Source organism: Lissotriton vulgaris, chromosome 12 (assembly GCF_964263255.1).
Source record: "Lissotriton vulgaris chromosome 12, aLisVul1.2, whole genome shotgun sequence".
Taxonomy (NCBI): Eukaryota; Metazoa; Chordata; class Amphibia; order Caudata; family Salamandridae; genus Lissotriton; species Lissotriton vulgaris.
This window is the reverse complement of record NC_141700.1, coordinates 657248032-657267008: the sequence shown is the minus strand read 5'-3', so window position 1 is coordinate 657267008 and position 18977 is coordinate 657248032. Positions and strand designations below refer to the sequence as shown.

At 49.3% G+C, this 18977-nt stretch overlaps 1 protein-coding gene across 2 annotated transcripts in view; it reads right to left on the bottom strand.

The window, feature by feature from the left end:
- Positions 1 to 18977, bottom strand: part of ZCCHC14 (zinc finger CCHC-type containing 14) — a 749748-nt gene that overhangs the window by 585003 nt on the left and 145768 nt on the right. For both annotated transcript variants that reach the window (XM_086945829.1, XM_086945830.1), the window contains exon 4: positions 1390 to 1461. In XM_086945829.1, coding sequence (XP_086801955.1) covers positions 1390 to 1461 — 72 coding nt within the window. The remainder of the gene's footprint in view (positions 1 to 1389; positions 1462 to 18977) is intronic.

The following is an 18977-nucleotide window of genomic DNA, read 5'->3' as shown; positions in this document are numbered from 1 at the left end:
TCGCGTCGACGGCGACCTTTCCTGGCGTCGCCTCGGCGTCGCCCTCCTTGACGTCGAAGGATGGGATCTGACAGTCCCTCTCGACGGCGGCCCGCTAGACAGCGGCGACCTAGATGCCGTCCTAGCTCTCGACGCCGATCCCTTCCAGGGCGGCGGAGAGTTTCTCGACGTCGACGGAGACTTAGATGTAGTAGCAGCCATGGACTTCGAGCCCGAAGCATGGCGCCTCAACGCCGACTTACTTGACTGCGGCGGAGATCTTCGACGTCGTGAAGATGATCTGGGCCTTTTCGACGGCGACCTCGACGAAGTTCTTCGACCTTCATTCCTCTTTCTGGAGACAGGAGAAGTGGAATGACGCCGTTTTTGGCCGTGCTTGCTTGTAGGAGAAGATCTAGGGGCTGTGGAAGCACCCACCTGGTGACTTTTGTCCATCTCCTGCATGGCATGAAGTCGAATCTTCTCCCTGTCACGAAGAGTCCGACTTCTGAATTTCTTACAGTGATGGCACTGATCAGGAATGTGTGAAGATGGAAGGCACACAATACACACAGAATGTGGGTCAGTCAGAGCCATCTTTTTGTCACAAGAAGGACATTTCCGGACACAGAAAAATAAATCCGAAGCCTTATTTATTCAAAAAATGTCGAAATATAAGAGAAAACTCTCTCAAAAAAGCAATTTCAGTTGAAAACTGAAGAGCTCAAGCTCCAGGATCCTCACAGAAGGAGCCGGAAAAAAGAACTGACCCAACTGTCACCTGTGGTGCACCATGGGAGCAGGGGATTGTCTTCAGGTCTTAAAGGCACGGTACCCCTACTCTAATGCCTTAAAGGCAAGGTGTCAGTTTTCTTTGTTTGCTTTATACTCTACTGCAGCCTACTGGCAAATGCCTGCAATTACAGGTTTTTCCTATGGCAATAAAGCATTGTTGTATACAAATGTTTTCTGCTCTCTTTCTTCCTTAGGGTTTGGAAGAGTACTACTGTATGTATGTAATTTTGCGGCAAATTTTGCCAGTTGGGAAATGTTTTAGGCTGCAAATATGTTTTCACATATATACATATATATTTATATGTATTTTCTATATGCTCCTGGGTGGGGATTATTCATAGATTATGACTATTGATGAGTATCCCTTGGATGAGAAAAGTACGTTGTGAGATAAATGCTTCACATACTCATAGGCTACATACTGGGAACTACTTTGTTGTGTTTCACTATAAAAGACAACTGAATTATTTTACAGAGTGTTCTGTGTAAGTGCATTTTGTTTCAGTATCTAGTTAGCTACATCTCCAAATACAATTAAATAAATTATATTCATTATGAATTAATTTTGCACTTATCTATTAGACATACAAAAGAATATAAATCATGCACTCTTACCTTTAAGATAAATTCAGTTGCTTCTGTAGACAATTTCGTAACAGAGGTTACTGAAGAATCTGACCACCAGACCTAAAGACATACAACATTTTAGCAATTGGTACAATGAGTACACCGACACCAATTTTAAACTTCTAGATAAAATACTACGTTAAGCAACTGAATTTTGATTCATTAATAACAATTTATCTAACTCACATATTTGCAATACGGTACAAAGTCTGCCCATTTAAGATCTTTAACCCCTTGAAACTAAGCCCACAAGTACTTGTGTTTAAGTTTAACCACAAATTGCCCACTACCATAGTGCACACAGTGATGAAGAGGACTATTTAAAAGTACTTTAATCTTTAAGAAAGTCTTTACTGTTTGATTTATATTGTTGGAGCAAGTAGGTTACCAGCATGGCATGGTCATGCCCCCCGACCTGAGTGATCGACTGAGAGTATCTGATACCCTGGTTTTCGATTTAGAACCTAGCCTCGTGCTAATCTGGTGTTTCTATGAAGGTCAATGCCTGTTCCTTGACATGAGCGAAGTCCTTGACCGGTCTTCTGACCTGGAGGAGAAAAAGTGCCCTTAATTTGGGTGACAGTGGACTAGCATTCCATAACATGGATTTAGCATACAGAGCGGTGGTGGCAGTATACTGTTTTGATGAATAAGTGGCTCTGACCAGAATTTATTTTTATTGATGTTACTGGAGTGGATACCTATTGGCCCACTTTTGATAAGTTCAGCTTCTAACCCAAATCCTTCGACTAGCATAACAAGTTTATATAATGTGTGTGTGGACTGTGCAGAACATACATTTTGTGTATGAGTGAAACAGACAAACGGATGCCTACTGGTTCCATTTTGGAAGGCCACCCCTATTCACATGAACACAATGGAAGGGACGTTGTTTTCCTAGACAGTGGAAGTATATTGCTCACATTCCCAAAGCAGGAGGGAGGAGAGACAGACACTGAAATGCAGACGTAAGAGATAGGACTCCCTTTAGAAATTCAATTAGGTCTTTCTGAGAGGGGTTGTTGATTAGACTTCCCGAACACTGCCATTTGGTAGATGGTGGGGTGAAGGGTGGAACTTCTGTTTCTATTTTTTTAGAGTATGGAGGTTCCTTTGGGCAAGGCCAACCCTTTGTCACTTATCACAGTTTATTGTGGCTGCTGATACTGAGGAGAAGACAGCTCCTTATGCCTCTCCTGTGGGTACTCCAGACCGGAGACTATCTTTCTCTGAGAAACACCATTCTATACAAAGGCAGTCTCTCAGGAACAGCCTGGAGAGGACACATGAAGTAAGAATCAACCCAAGCCAGGTCTAGAAGTACAGGGAATTCACATTTTGTCTGCTTCACTTCTAGGTCAACAGCCTTTCATGTCTCTGCGTCTTACTTCCTGTGCAACATCTTACTTAGTATCTTGTCCAAAGAGGTGATCTGTAAAATAGCAGATTTGCCTGCTTATTACTGTTGAGCATCAGGCTTACAGGATATTAATCAAAGCCATGAATTCTTCCTCTATGTGATACTATGGCCGTATCTGGTCTATAAAGTTTCCTTTGTAGACTTCTATGACAATGAATTAATCTGGTTTCAGGTCTCCTTTAAGAAAATGTGGACCTTCTTGCTGGGGTTGGAGTTTATACTACTAAAGTAGGTGTGGGATTACTGCCTTTACTCAAGTTGGTGCTAAATCTTTTGTCTTGAGTAGCATGAATCAAGATGGTGGTGGACATTTAGCCCTATTGCTTCTCACCAGCCACAGGCTGAAAAAGCCCACTGTCATGTCAGAGGACTACGGGGGTGCACAAGCTCAAAGGATGTAATAGAGGCCCCTGAGGTAAAAAGTAGCGACGCTGGAGGAGAGACAGCCTGCAGGGCAAGAAAATAGGATGGCGGCTGCAGCACAGTGCACAATCCCTCAAGCGCTCCAAAAAGACAAACAGACATCAAGACCCAACCCCTACTTGAGCAGGTAGAAGGTCTCATAAAAAAAAAACTTACGGCTATGAGGCACAAGGATGGTACCACAATTTCAATGCATTCAAATGGCGGGACAATACCTAGGGACCTAGAGACCGCCCACAAAAACAGTGATCTAATGCCCAGAACATATGCCAGATGACAAGTAATGGAGGAGGAAATCTGTTGAAACAATAAGCTTAACACTGCAATGGAAAATAAGGAGGCGAGCCATAGCACCTTATAAAACACCCTCACAGGCCAACATTTGGAGGGGGCTGTAGTGATAGCATGGGATCCGTATCTTGAAAGGAGTATTCAAAAGAGCCTGGCATCACACAAAGTGTACTCCTTGTTCAATCAAGACCTTCAGCAGGTCTGGTTCTACTCCGAGACGAACAGGTCCTGTCATGGATCACAAGTGCAATCGGAGGAAAACAGAGGAATTTCAGAGGCCCGCTCAAAATACAAAGACCCAGGGGACTCCCGAGCTGCTGGACATGGAAAGTAGGGATGAGGCATGCATAAGTCACACGGACCTCCAGCGAAGTAAATAGAACTGAACTGAGTAAAGCCCATACTTTGTCACAGTCTCCCACAGGATCTTGCTTGAGAGACTGTGGGAGATCGGAGTCAGGGAAAGTGCCTTGGATTGGTTTGCGTCATTTCTATCCGACCGTTCCTTCCAGGTGCACGCCCCGCCGTACTCATCCAGCAGGCACCCCCTTGAATGTGGGGTCCCGCAGGGCTCTGCGCTCATCTCCACATTGTTTAATGTGTATGTCTGCCCCCTGGCCATGTTGGCTCGGGAACGTAAGATCAAATTAATATCATACGCAGATGATACGCAGCTTATCTTTACCTTTTCCAAAAACACTGTGGCGGACCAAATCAAATTTCAAGATGACATCCTGGCCGTATCAAACTGGCTGTCCCAGAACTATCTCCAGTTAAATTCATCTAAAACTGAGTTACTCATAATAGGCAATGAAACACAGAAATGGGACAATCATTGGTGGCCCCCTACACTAGGTCCTCCTCCCATTCCTAAGGAGGTAGTTAAAAATGTGGGCGTGATGTTGGACAACTCACTTTCCTTAGAGAAACATGATAAAAGAGCGGCAGGCATGGGTGATGAGAAAACCTTTTTCACCGATTGGTCCAATCTTTTTGACTCCCTATCACTTGGTACTTGAGGGAAAGCTTCGGTAGACTTCTTTGAGCAGGCTGCCTGAACTACCAGACTCTCAGGAGACGAATGTGATGACAAAAAGTATGGGTCCCCAGGAGCAACCCTATAACTCCTTGCTACAGCCTTTGACACCGCAGGAGACGAAAAGGGCTTACGCCACACCTCCATTACCGGCTCAGTGACAGCTTCATTAAATGGCAGCATAGGTTCCACAACCGTTGAGGGAGAATGAAGCACCTCCATTAAAATATTAGATTTAAACTCTGCAGTAGGCAAATTCAAATCCAATAGCTCAGCCGCTTTCTTAATAACTGTGGGGTACGGTGCGACATCCTTAGATGGGGCATCAGGAGTCGTTGAAAGCTCCCATTCTGGAGATAACTCCAGGCCACTTGCCTCTTTAAGCTCTTCAAAAAAGTCATCAGACTCCTGCAGTTCTCCCTCTTCCATCTCCTTTGCTCGATACCTTTGCTTCTCCAATAGCCTTTGAGCCTCCCGTCTAGACCTCATCCTCGAGATCGGCGTCGATGGAGCCACAACCAACTCAGACGGCACCGGCATCGTGCTCGGATCCGGAGGTACAGCCTGACCATACAAGTTTGAGTCGGAGCCGGTGAAGAAGGTATGGGCATCGATGACCTCGGAGCCGGGAAATGCCAGGAAGGCGCCGCTGGCATGAAAGGCATAAACTGTGCCAGTGCATTAGTCTGCGGGACACCCAGATTAAAGGCCATTGGACCCATGGGACCGGATGGTGCTCCAGAAGAGTACATGGCCCTTGAAAAGACTCCATACATCACATATAAATAATGCGTAGGGTCCTGGCCCGGGCCTGGAAAGGGTGGACACGGCACCGGACTGTGCTCCTGTTGAGGAACAATCGGAAACGAAGACCCTTCAGGCAGTGGAGCTTCCTACTCCTCCCGAGGTGGAGTGCGTGACGGCGCCGGGGATGGATTCGAAGTCGGAGCCAGAGAATGTTCCGGAGAAGCCACAGGAGAAGGCTCACCTTGCGACTCCGGATTCGACTCAATAGGTGAAGGAGAGACAGTCGTTCCGATGTCGAGGTTTTGGAGACTTCGACTTGGGAACAGACTCTCTTCCAGAGCGACGCCGCAACCCATGCTTCTTCTTGTGCTTCCTTTTAAAAATCGAGAAGCATACCCCGACGACGACCTCAAAGCCGATCTCGACTTCGAGCGGGACCTCGAACGCCTCCTACCTCTCTCCTCCTTTAGTTTCGCTACCAGCAGCTTGGCCTCTCTCTCTCGAAGCGCCTTCGGGTTCATCTTGTTACAGCTGGAGCATCCTTGGACATCGTGATCCGATGAGAGGCACCAGATGCAGTACTCGTGCGGATCTGTTATCGACATCAACTTTCCACAAACCCCACAGGGTTGAAACCAGATTTCCTCGATGACATTATCAACAGGAAAACAGTTTTCACACAAAAAAGTATCAGTAACAAAGTAACTAGACAAGCTACTGAGGATCACAAGAAAAACCGTTAGCGTTGACGACGCGGAAAAAAGGGAACTGATGTCATCACGCCGACGGGGTCCTATTATTGATTCAGTGACAGCGGATTCGCGCGCGATGCCGTGCTTCTGTGACATCGTCCACGTCGGCGTGAGGCGCTACAAATGAATTTTCCGAATGTTGCGGACGCAGGGGATATTTATAAGGTGAGGAAACCACTGGCAGATGTATCCATTAGAAAGGCAAAATATGCACTGACCCGAAACAAAATCTGCCCTTAGAACAAGTTAGAGGACAAGGGGAATAGAGTGAACTCGCTAAAAACCACTCAAGACCAAACGAGTTTGGAACAGGAAGAACATGGAGCCATCCTGATCACCCTAGACGAACAGTTTATTATTCACAAAGAAAAGCAAAAGACCTGGAGAAACGTTCATGTCGCTGCAAAATTTTCATTCGAGGAGTGCCACATAGAAAAGAGGGAGGTGACCTAAAATCATTTGTGCAGGATCTGGAGGCAGCGATCCATGAATAGAATAATGGGCCAGGTCGTGTCTGCATAGATGGAGCACACAGAATGATGATACGCACCCAAGACACCAGCAGACATACTTGCTTGTTTACACCACTTTAAAGAGAAGAGAAATTCATGAGAGCAATACAAAAAGCAGGGTCTCTTCAACACAACAGCACAGACATTCAGACCTTTCTGGACCTCTCCCCATTACCCTCCTGAAGCGACAGGTCTTCGGAGAAGAGGCAGCCTTTCTTAGAGGAAAAAACATTAAATACAGATGGAGTCATCCTTTCCCGTTCTTCTTCAAGTGGCACGGGAAGAAGTGGTGCATGAAGTCTGACAATGCTAAGCGATGCACAGTTGTATTTGCACGTTCAACATAGAAACCATGTAACCTTCAAAACCTTTAAGAGCGAAAAAGAAGAAGGGCGTCAAATATTGGTTAATTTGGCTTTCCGCCATGACAGGTTTTCAGGAGAGCGACACCATAAATTTGATAATCTCTTGTAAATCATATAATTCGTCAGAGATCTCAAAAATAGGTCATAGATCCCTCATGGACCAATGCTGGACACCCCTAAAGTACAAGAAGGTTTCCAATACCCAATGATATTCACAGGACGTGGTAGGAGTGTGTTCACCCAAACCTTTTGAAAAAAAGCCCATATTCCTGCAACATCAAAATCGCATGACCTAAAACCACATGTAAAAAGTATTAGGATTCTTCCATGTTATAGCTGCATTCATGGAACATGGAATCAGCAAGCCCTTTGAACAACTTCCAAGTGATAATTGCAGAAACGGACTGTTGGACCTGCGATGGGCAAGCCCAGCACAAAGGGGGTAGCTTGGCTCAAGTGTCAAGGCAAGTGAAGGCTATCGTGTTAAGCCGGCTTTTACCCAATAATATTTCCTTGTAAAACCACCAAAAAGAAGGACACCACACCACTGTTGTAGAAAAATACGATTCCTTTATGTAAAAATTCTCTGTTGTGAATGGGGATCAACTAGGAAAGCACATTTACATTTCTTTTGGCCACAATTTGCTGGGTTTCGACTTAGGAATAAATACAATCAATAAATAGAATAAATATCAGGAATAAATATCGTCAATGAATAGAATAAATATCACTTTCTGTTTAGCAGAATAAATACGGGTTCAGTTAAATAAACATCTACAGGTTCATTCTGGTATCGCTGCCACCAATTAAATACTTCAGGAACACTACGTTTGTAATTACATTTCAGGTTGGAAAGATAACTCTTACAGTTTATGACGATTTCACCAATAATGTACACAGGCTTCTCTGGGCACAAAAGGAGTGTTGGGACTAATCACACGGGGGTTATGCGTGTGTATCTAAAAGGCAAGGAAAGACAGTGAACACTTCATTTACACTTGGTTGCCACCGGGTTGAGATCTCTGTTTGCCGGTGGGGTCTAAGCACGCCTAGGGGCTTTACCACTGCTAGCACTCAGGCGGCACCAGTTCAAAGTCTTTAGACTGACGAACGGGGCTGCCGAAGAGGTTACACAATCTTCGCGCTCAGTCAAACAAACGCCGGTTCACAGTTCCTTTACATCACCGCTTCCCACCTGAAGAAACGGGCCCACCTCACATCGGCTGCAATCGAAAAGCGATTCAGTCGGGTTCAGCACTTCTCTCGCCAGCGACGGGTTCTCAGGGGCTCCACGGACCTCCCTCTGGCTTCCTCAAACAGGGATGGCTCCCGCCCACAGCTACAGCCGCCGATTCACTGGGGAGGGGCAGAGACAGTAGTCCCGCCCAACGAAGGCCGGCCTTTCCCCGCCCCGGCGCACCACCTCACCTCAGTCTGCGCAGGAAGCACTCTACGCCGGTGGAGCTCGGAGACGTCCGAGCTCCTCGCTGGAGGCGCCTGTCACAAAAGGGGCACAGAAGACGCTCGCGGTCGCGGCGAACTTGCTCTCGCCTCGCGACCCGAGTCTGTCGTAATTCACCACCGGGGGGGGGCGGGGAAGGCACACGACAACGGCCACAGTCTCTTGGGGGTGACGAGGCACTCACTGGGTAGACGCAGTAGGCGCGAGGTCACCGCCCACACAGCTGACTGGAACGCCAGTCAGGATCCACGCCAGTGACCCTTGCTTGCTCTACTGCCCGCGCTACCAGCCGCCTCAGGGGTCAACAGGGCAGGTGTCAATCTGGTGTCAAGTCTGGAATCTCCTTCACCTAGATCTGGAACATCATTATCCTATCTAGTCTTCTGGTCATCTAAAATGGCCGCCAGGGACTGGACCTTATATAGCCAGTGCCCTGAGGTGCTGGCTCGTGCCAGTAGGTTCAAGAACCTTCTTTGGGCTAGGCCAATGACATGGCACTTCTAAGAGGTATTTGGGACCCTAACAGCCACCATACTGGGGTTCTAGAGCAGCCATTTTGTGTACCTGAGGGAAATAAAGTAATTCCTGTCAGGAATGCGCGCCAAGTAAAAGGGCGCCAAAACCTTGGAAGGTCAAGGTTCATGGAGGCTCCAAGGTGAGTCACTCACATGAGGAAAAATGATGGCCACCAATTTGAGGCCATTCATACAGGTTGCCAATCCCGGTCTATAATGTCACAGGTTTCGCCAAGTGCCTTGTAAATAGGTGCCAAAAACCTTGTGAACAACTGGGCGTCAAGGAACATCTAGCCCCATGAAACAGCACACAAAAGGTCCTGGTAGACAAAGAAAAGTGACACATTTTGGGAGGTACAGGGGAACAAAATAAATCATAGTGGTGAGGGGACTCTCAGAAGCAGAGGGGTCTAACACGCGTCCCCCCCAGCTGAAAGTGGGGAGAGCTACCCAACCCCTTGGGAGTTCTCAGCACTAAGGCGGAAATACCTGGAGAGACCGTCTGCATTGGCGTGGTCAACTCCGGGTCGGTGTTCCACCCGAAAGTCCATTCCCTGTAGGGAAATAGACCACCTCAACAGTTTGGGGTTTTCCCCCTTCATCTGCATGAGCCAGCGAAGGGGTCGGTGGTCTGTCTGAACAAGGAAGTGTGAACCAAACAAGTATGGTCGCAGCTTCTTCAGTGCCCAGACCACCGCAAAGGCTTCCCGTTCAATGGTACTCCACCTCTGTTCCCGGGGAAGCAGTCTCCGTGACAGAAAGACCACGGGTTGATCCAGACCCTCTTCATTGAGTTGCGATAACACCGCCCCAATGCCAATGTCGGATGCATCTGTCTGGACAATGAATTCCTTCGTGAAGTCTGGAGCCTTCAAGATGGGAGCGTTACACAATGCTTGTTTCAGAGTGTCGAAGGTTCGCTGACAAGCCTCCGTCCAGATGACTCTCCTGGGTTGCTTCTTGGCCGTGAGTTCAGTAAGGGGTGCCACGATAGTGCCATACCCCTTCACGAACCGTCTGTAGTAACCTGTGAGGCCCAGGAAGGCTCGGACCTCAGTCTGGGTCTTGGGGGGTTTCCAGGCCATGATTGCCTCAATCTTCGCCTGAAGGGGCTGCACCTTTCCCCTGCCCACCAAGTGACCTAAGTACACTACCGACCCCTGTCCAATCTGACATTTGCTGGCCTTGATCGTCAAGCCAGCCCTTTCCAGGGCTTGGAGAATGGCTTGCAAGTGCTGCAAGTGATCCTCCCAACTGCTACTGAAGACAGCTATGTCATCCAATAGGCAGCAGAGAAGGACTCCATCCCGGTGAGGATCGTGTTCACCAACCGCTGAAAAGTGGCAGGAGCGTTCTTGAGCCCAAAGGGCATGTCGCAGAACTGGTAGTGTCCATCAGGTGTGGAGAAGGCTGACCTTTCCTTGGCTCCATCAGTCATGGGAATCTGCCAGTACCCTGCAGTGAGGTCAACAGGTCAATCAGTTCATCCGCCCGAGGGATCGGATGAGCATCCGTTTTCGTTACCGAATTTAGTCCTCGGTAATCCACACAGAATCGCAATTATGGTGTGGCGCCAGGTGGAGCAGCTTTGGGCACCAAAACCACCGGGCTAGACCAAGGGCTACTTGAAGGTTCAATGACTCCTAGCTCCAGCATCTTAGCTACTTCACTTCGAATGCTGGCCTTCACCTTGTCAGACAGCCGGTAAGACTTGGACTTCACAGGAGGGCTGTCTCCTGTGTCCACATCATGGGTACACAGGTGGGTCTTTCCCGGGACAAGGGAGAACAGAGGAGCGTATGACCCCAAGACCTGGCGACATTCCTCCTGCTGCTCAGGAGTCAGGGATGGCGAGAGTTTCACTCCCTCCACCGACCCATCCTTTTCTTGAGACGCAAAAAGGTCAGGGAGAGGCTCTGTGTCCTCTTCCTCTGATCCGTCAGTCACTATAACCAACATGACTTCGGGCCTCTCTTAGTGGGGCTTGAGGCGGTTGGCATGTAACACCCGATGTGGGTGCCGAGGGGTCTTCACGTCCACCAAGTAGGTAGCCTTGCCCATCTTCTCCAACACCTCATAGGGGCCGGTCCAACGGTCCTGGAGGGCACTCAGCTCTCCAGGCTCCATCACCCACACCTTTTGACCAGGCTCCAGCTCCACCGGGTGAGCATTGTGGTCATACCACGCTTTCATCACAGACTGGCTGGCTTCCAAGTTGTCAGAAGCTTGCTTCCACAACTTAGCCATTTGGCTCCGGAAGGCCAGCATGTAACTCACCACGTCCCGGGGAACTTTCCGAGGAGACTTTTCCCAGGAGTCCCTCACCAGGCTGAGAGGTCCACGTACAGGGTGCCCGTACAAAAGCTCAAAGGGGCTAAAGCCCACTCCCTTCTGCGGCACTTCCCCGTAAGAAAAGAGCAAACAGGGTAGGAGGACGTCCCATTTCCTCCGCAGGCTTTCGGGTAGACTTCTGATCATACCCTTCAAGGTTTTGTTGAACCTTTCCACAAGGCCATTGGCCTGTGGGTGATAAGGAGTGGTAAACCGGTAGGTCACTCCACACTCCTTCCACATTGCCCGCATGTACGCTGACATGAAGTTGGTCCCCCTGTCAGACACAACTTCTTTAGGGAATCCCATTCGGGTAAAGATCCCCATCAGGGCCTTCGGCACTACCGGTGCAGTAATGGTTCTCAGAGGTATTGCCTCCGGATACCTTGTGGCATGATCCACCAGTACCAGGATGAACCTGTGACCGGATGATGTCGGTGGATCTAGGGGCCCAGCAATGTCGATGCCCACCCTTTCAAAGGGGGTGCCAACAACAGGAAGTGGTTCCAGGGGAGCCTTCAGCTTCATCCCTGTTTTCCCACTGGCTTGGCATGACACACACGACCGACAGTAGGTGTCGGACGCCACCCTCATTCGAGGCCAATAAAAGTGGGGGACAAGCCGTGCAAAGGTCTTGTCCTGTCCCAGGTGTCCTGCCAAGGGAATCTCGTGAGCCAACTCTAATAGGAAGGCTCGGTAACACTGTGGGACTACCAGGGCCCGTAACAGTCCGTGCACTGGTGCCCTGGGCTCACTGTAGAGGAGACCATCCTCCCAGTAAACACGATAGTTCCCAGACTCATTACCTGCTACCTGGGCTTCAGCCTGTTGCCGCAGACCCTCGAGGGTGGGACATTCCCTCTGTCCCTTGCTCAGTTCCTCCCTGGATGGTCCCCCCTCCACTCGCCACTCAACAGGGATAGGCAGATCCTCCAACGGAACCATGTCCTCCTCCGCGGACTCCGGGTCCATCTCCTCCGATGGCCTATCCGTCTCACGGGGCACGGACATCGAGGCAGGCTCCTCCTGTCCTCGAGATGCTCCCTCATAGGCAGCTGGGTGGGCCATTGTTCCAGGCTCCAACCCATGCGACTTCTCCTCCCGAGCAGCCGCCGACCTGGTACTCACACAGGCCCAATCAGGTGTACCCAGCATCTCAGAATGAGTCCGGTATTCCACCTCCTTCCAAGCATTGTGCTCCATATCATTGCCCAGCAGACAATCGACTGGCACAGCAGGGCTTACGGCAACTCGAAGTGAACCTGCAACCCCTCCCCACTCAAAGGGAACCTCAGCCACGGGATAGTGGCTCATTCTGCCGTCAGCCATCACGGCTGGATGAAGTACGCCTGGAATTACTTGCTCTGAGGACACCAGATGACTCCTGACTATAGTCATACTGGCTCCTGTATCTCTCAGAGCTTCCCCTCTATGTCCATTGATGGTGACCCATTGCCCATACTTGGTAGTATTTGGGGGCACCTGGATCTTTGGAACCATCTCCCGATCACCCAGGGACACTAAGGTGACACACGCCCACTCCCTCCCCTTAACTAAGGGCGTCTCCTCCCCGAGCGCTTCACTAGCAACTCACGGGGCCTTTCCTCCAGTGGGAGGGGCTGGTCTCTTTGGGCATTTCGCGTCTCCCTTATAATGTCCAACACCACCGCACTCAAAGCAATGGACAACCCTTGGCTGCTGACTCTGGCCAGGATTAGGGTTCTTTTGCGGGCTAGCCTTAGAGTTGGAGAAGAAACTTTTCCCCTTAAAGTTATTTTGGGGGCCTTTGGAGAACTCCTGTTTCTTATTATCTCCCCCCTCTTTCTTCTGGGGAGCGCCCTGTCCGGACTTCCGAGAATCTCCTCCCGTCCCCTTCGTGGACACTCGGGTACTTACCCAAATGTCCGCCTCCTCAGCAAGCTTACGGGGGCAAGTAAGTTTGCTGTCTACCAGGTGCTGCCTCAGCTCGGGAAGACATTTCTCGAGTAGATGTTCCTTGAGTATGAGATTGTACAAGCCTCAATAGTCTTCCACCTCACTACCTTGGACCCACCCATCCAGGGCTTTCTTGGCATAATCTAGGAAGTCAACCCAATTCTGTGAGCTCAGTTTGTGGCTGCCCCTAAACCTCTGCCGGTATTTCTCTGGGGTCAACCCAAACTTCCTGATGAGCGCCACCTTCATGGCGGGGTAGTCTACCTGATCCTCCCGGTCTAGGGCCAATAGGGCATCCCTACCTGTGGGAGGCATGTAGCGATACAATCCACCACCCCAATGCTTCTCATGGATCCCATGGGCTCTTAAGGAGACCTCATAGGCTGCCAGCCATTTAGCTATGTCATCTCCAGCGGTATAACTGGCGACCACGTCCTTGGGTAAGTGAGGCCTAGCTCCCTGGCAAATTCCTTAGACTCGACACCCTCCGGAGTGATGGTATGGGCCCTGAGGTCAAGCTCTCGTAGCTTGAGCTCGTGTTCAATCCTCTTCTCTTCCATCTCCAGCTTGGCTAACTCCCACCTCAATTGTCTTTCCTCTCTTCTGTCAGTTAACTCGGTCTCTGACAACCCTCCTGTTGATGCACTGCTGCCCTCCCGTGAGGCTACCTTGGGGCTGATTATCATATCACCCACCCCCAGGGGGCATTGCGCAGTCCTCTCAACGACAGTACCCCTGTCTGACTCCTCCTCCTCTACCGTTACCTCCGGATGCGCTTCCACCCAGGCTCGCAGACTAATACGGAGCTCCTCTCTTTTGGCCCCTCGCCTAACGAACACTCCCCTTTCCTGACAGAACTCCTTGAGCTGCGCCACAGTATAGGTCTCCAGCTCTGACATATCGAATTCCATCTTGTCAGTGAAAAGTGTGGACAACCACCTCGAAGTAGGTCACAAGGATAGGAACTCTGAGGGTCACCTCCACCCACCTCCAGAAGAGAATTTGGAAAAAGCTAAATGTTGAATTGGAGGGCCGCTGGGAGAAAACTCCGGGTGTGTACCTGTGGCGCACACTGAATTATTATGGGGTCCAAAACAAGCACGGCTCGTAATCCCACCCGCTGAGCACCAATTTTATGTTGGACCTGCGATGGGCAAGCCCAGCACAAAAGGGTAGCTTGGCTCAAGTGTCAAGGGAAGTGAAGGCTATCGTGTTAAGCCGGCTTTGACCCAATAATATTTCCTTGTACAACCACCAAAAAGAAGGACATCACACCACTGTTGTAGAAAAATAAGATTCCTTTATGTAAAAATTATCTGTTGTGAATGGGGATCAATTAGGAAAGCACATTTACATTTCTTTTGGCCACAATTTGCTGGGTTTCGACTTTGGAATAAATACAATCAATAAATAGAATAAATATCTTCAATGAATAGAATAAATATCACTTTCTGTTTAGCAGAATAAATACGGGTTCAGTTAAATAAACATCTACAGGTTCATTCAAGTATCGCTGCCAACCAATTAAATACTTCAGGAACACTACGTTTGCAATTACATTTCAGGTTGGAAAGAGAACTCTTACAGTTTATGACGATTTCACCAATAATGTACACAGGCTTCTCTGGGCACAAAAGGAGTGTTGGGACTCTTTAAGAATCACACGGGGGTTATGCGCGTGTATCTAAAAGGCAAGGAAAGACAGTGAACACTTCATTTACACTCGGCTGCCACCGGGTTGAGATCTCTGTTTGCCGGTGGGGTCTAAGCACGCCGAGGGGCTTTACCACTGCTAGCACTCAGGCGGCACCAGTTCAAAGTCTTTAGACTGACGAACGGGGCTGCCAAAGAGGTCACACAATCTTCGCGCTCAGTCAAACAAACGCCGGTTCACAGTTCCTTTACATCACCAATTCCCACCTGAAGAAACGGGCCCACCTCACATCGGCTGCAATCGAAAAGCGATTAAGTCGGGTTCAGCACTTCTCTCGCCAGCGACGGGTTCTCAGGGGCTCCACGGACCTCCCTCTGACTTCTTCAAACAGGGATGGCTCCCGCCCACAGCTACAGCCGCCGATTCACTGGGGAGGGGCAGAGACAGTAGTCCCGCCCAACGAAGGCCGGCCTTTCCCCGCCCCGGCGCACCACCTCACCTCAGTCTGCGCAGGAAGCACTCTACCCCGGTGGAGCTTGGAGACGTCCGAGCTCCTCGCTGGAGGCGCCTGTCACAAAAGGGGCACAGAAGACGCTCGCGGTCGCGGCGAACTTGCTCTCGCCTCGCGACCCGAGTCGGTCGTAATTCACCACCGGGGGACTGGGAAGGCACACGACAACGGCCACAGTCTCTTGGGGGCGACGAGGCACTGTAGGCGCGAGGTCACCGCCCACACAGCTGACTGGAACGCCATTCAGGATCCACGCCAGTGACCCTTGCTTGCTCTACTGCCCGCGCTACCAGCCGCCTCAGGGGTCAACAGGGCAGGTGTCAATCTGGTGTCAAGTCTGGAATCTCCTTCTTCACCTAGATCTGGAACATCATTATCCTATCTAGTCTTCTGGTCATCTAAAATGGCCGCCAGGGACTGGACCTTATATAGCCAGTGCCCTGAGGTGCTGGCTCGTGCCAGTAGGTTCTAGAACCTTCTTTGGGCTAGGCCAATGACATGGCACTTCTAAGATGTATTTGGGACCCTAACAGCCACCATACTGGGGTACTAGAGCAGCCATTTTGTGTACCTGAGGGAAATAAAGTAATTCCTGTCAGGAATGCACGCCAAGTAAAAGGGCGCCAAAACCTTGGAAGGTCAAGGTTCATGGAGGCTCCAAGGGGAGTCACTCACATGAGGAAAAAGGATGGCCACCATTTTGAGGCCATTCATACAGGTTGCCAATCCCGGTCTATAATGTCACAGGTTTCACCAAGTGCCTTGTAAATAGGTGCCAAAAACCTTGTGAACAACTGGGCGTCAAGGAACATCTAGCCCCATGAAACAGCACACAAAAGGTCCTGGTAGACAAAGAAAAGCGACAAATTTTGGGAGGTACAGGGGAACAAAATAAATCATAGTGGTGAGGGGACTCTCAGAAGCAGACGGGTCTAACACGGACCAAGCTCCTACTCATGGGATGTAAAAGCACTGTGTTAGTGGAACAATTTCTAAGTAAAAATCACAGGAAAGATACAAGAATCACAGATTTGAGTGGACAGAAGTCATGTGAGTGCAGAAGAGCTTCAAATAAAGTCATAAGAACTGTCGAAGGCCAATCCTATTTATGGGCCATGGAGGCAACATGTTCTTGGAGGTCAAATAAAAGCCGAAGGCAGTACCTACAGTTCAAAGATTTTAGTGGACATGGAAGGGGCTTGACAGCTGTACAACTTGAAAGAAAATCTCAAGAAGCGTCCAGGCTCTACTTATATCATGGGACGGAAGTGTCCTCTGAAATCATTCAAAGTTAAAGTTCCAAAGGTACAAATAAATTTAAAAAAACTCATTATTTTGGGAGGCTATCACAAATTCCTTGACAAGGGCATACAACATTTTGGGCCAGAAACCCCACTGGAGTAGATCCGGACAAGAAGCAGCAACAAGACCTGCCACGGCCAAAGAGCCAGGAATAGGAAAAGGTGCTCAATAAATGTGTTAGACACACACCAAAGGAAAATAAATATTGACTAGGCATAAAAAAAAACTATTTAACACCTATAGAAAGTGAGCAGCATACACCCCTGCAACATAGAGGGCTCTGTAGAGATGGACAGACCCAATGAAGAGAAGTAGATGGAGGCACCCAAAAAACAGAAGAACTTAAATATGACAGCTCAGAAAATTGGGGGAGAGGGGCTTCAGAATGAGCAGTCAGCAGCAATGTAGCATGTAGAGGGAGAAGTGCAGGGGGGTGACACTCAAATGCAAACAGAGGCCAACATGCCTCATATCCTTTTTATATATGCTGCAAATAGGCTTGATGGATTCAGAACCATAGACATACTGGTTCACAAAGGGTATAATGTTGTTTGGGGACTCTGGACCACCCTGCCACTGTCCGTTATGGGCAAAGTAGCAGAGAGCAAAATGGTCTCAATGCCCTGTTGATTCTACACCCTGCAGAATTCATTCTGCACGTTTCAGCTCTCACTGTTTCGGAATATTGACAGTCTATTGGTGACCGGTGTGGATGGTTAGGAGAAGCGGAGTCCGCCTTGAGATCCTGAAATTAGATCCCAGCCAGGGGGGCCGTAGCTGTCAAGACCTCAAACTATATTATCTGGCTGGCCTACTGCAATATGCTGCTCTGTAGAGCAGGAAGGGCTACAACTGGGAAAAGAAACTGTCAGAGTCCGTCGAGGTGGCTGACCTCCCTCAGTTGTTCATGTGTGGTTGAGCACTTCCAGCGGGTTCCTCCTTTGTGGTCACACAGGTGGTGCTGGCATGGGAGATGGCTGTCGGACAGGTGATAAGTTGAGCACCCTATGCCAAGGTCTTTTCAATTTGGTGGCTACGCCAGTTTGTGCACATGTGGGACTCCATGGAACTCTCGAGATGGCTATCTGGGGACTGCCAGAAAGTGGGAGACCTTTTCTTCCAACAGCACCTTCAAGTCCCAGGAGGAAATGGGTACACACTTCGAGATAGGTGGAGGGCAGTTCTTACATTATGCCAGTATTCCACGCACAGCCCAAGACATTTGGATGACATTTCTGGAGGAGCCAGGAGAATCCCAGGTGAATCCCAGGTGTTACAAGTGATATCGGACTTTGGATCCATACAGGGTATAATATTTTGATTAAACACAGCACTGAAGCATAATCGACTAATTAACACAGCCCTTAAGCGCACCGATTGGGGAGAGGTTTTAGGATGCCCGTTAACAGACGGTGAATGGAGGAGGACTCTGGGGCAGGTGCGTGAAGTGGCTAGTAATGCCTGGTTTAAGCTGATGCAATTCTATCACATACATAAAGCTTAACCATACACCGCAACGTCTGCATAGAGGCTACCCGACAAGACCCACAGGGTGCACTTGCCGCAGTACACATCCGGCTGACTTTGGCATATCATGTGGAACAGTCCGCTGTTACAACGGTTTTGGGATGAGTTACTACGTGAACGAAGCACAGTAACACATGTGAAGTAAGGACTCACAATCAATCATTGCCTAATGGGGCTGTTACCTTTCCCTAAGAAGAGAAAAAAATACAGTACAAATTTGCCCATTTGGGGTTTGTCTTAGCCTGGAGATCCATAGCTATACAATGGGCTAGCCCGACCCATCCGTATGGAACAAGTGATGGCTGGATCTCCTGGAATGGACAGTGGCTGAGGACTGCAGACTCTGGAGAGTCCATACTGACAATGATGCGGAGCAGGATCTTGAGTTCTGGGGTAGCATGATCAATAAATTGCATGATGGCGGTGAGGAGGAAGATTTTAAGGCCAGTCTGTCGGAGAGAAGTTCTACTGCTCCGCTCTCGCCAACTGCGGCTCCGCTGGTCCTCAATCAGTTACTGGGACCCTCCGGTGCACCCTCGCTCGGAGGTCATTTGTGATCAGGAGGCATGCGCAGGTGCTGCCAGAGTCAATGGCCCATGAACAGAGACACTTCTCAAAATGTGAATGTGTCATATCTGAATGGTTTGTGTGCGATTTCTGCCCTCTCCTAAGGGGCAGTTTCCCTCCTTGGCTCCACTTCCACTCTGCCTTGCATACCTCCTTACAGAAAATGCGACGGTCAACTAATATTAATAGTGTTCTTTACCCGCACCTGTTGCAGATGCAGAATGAC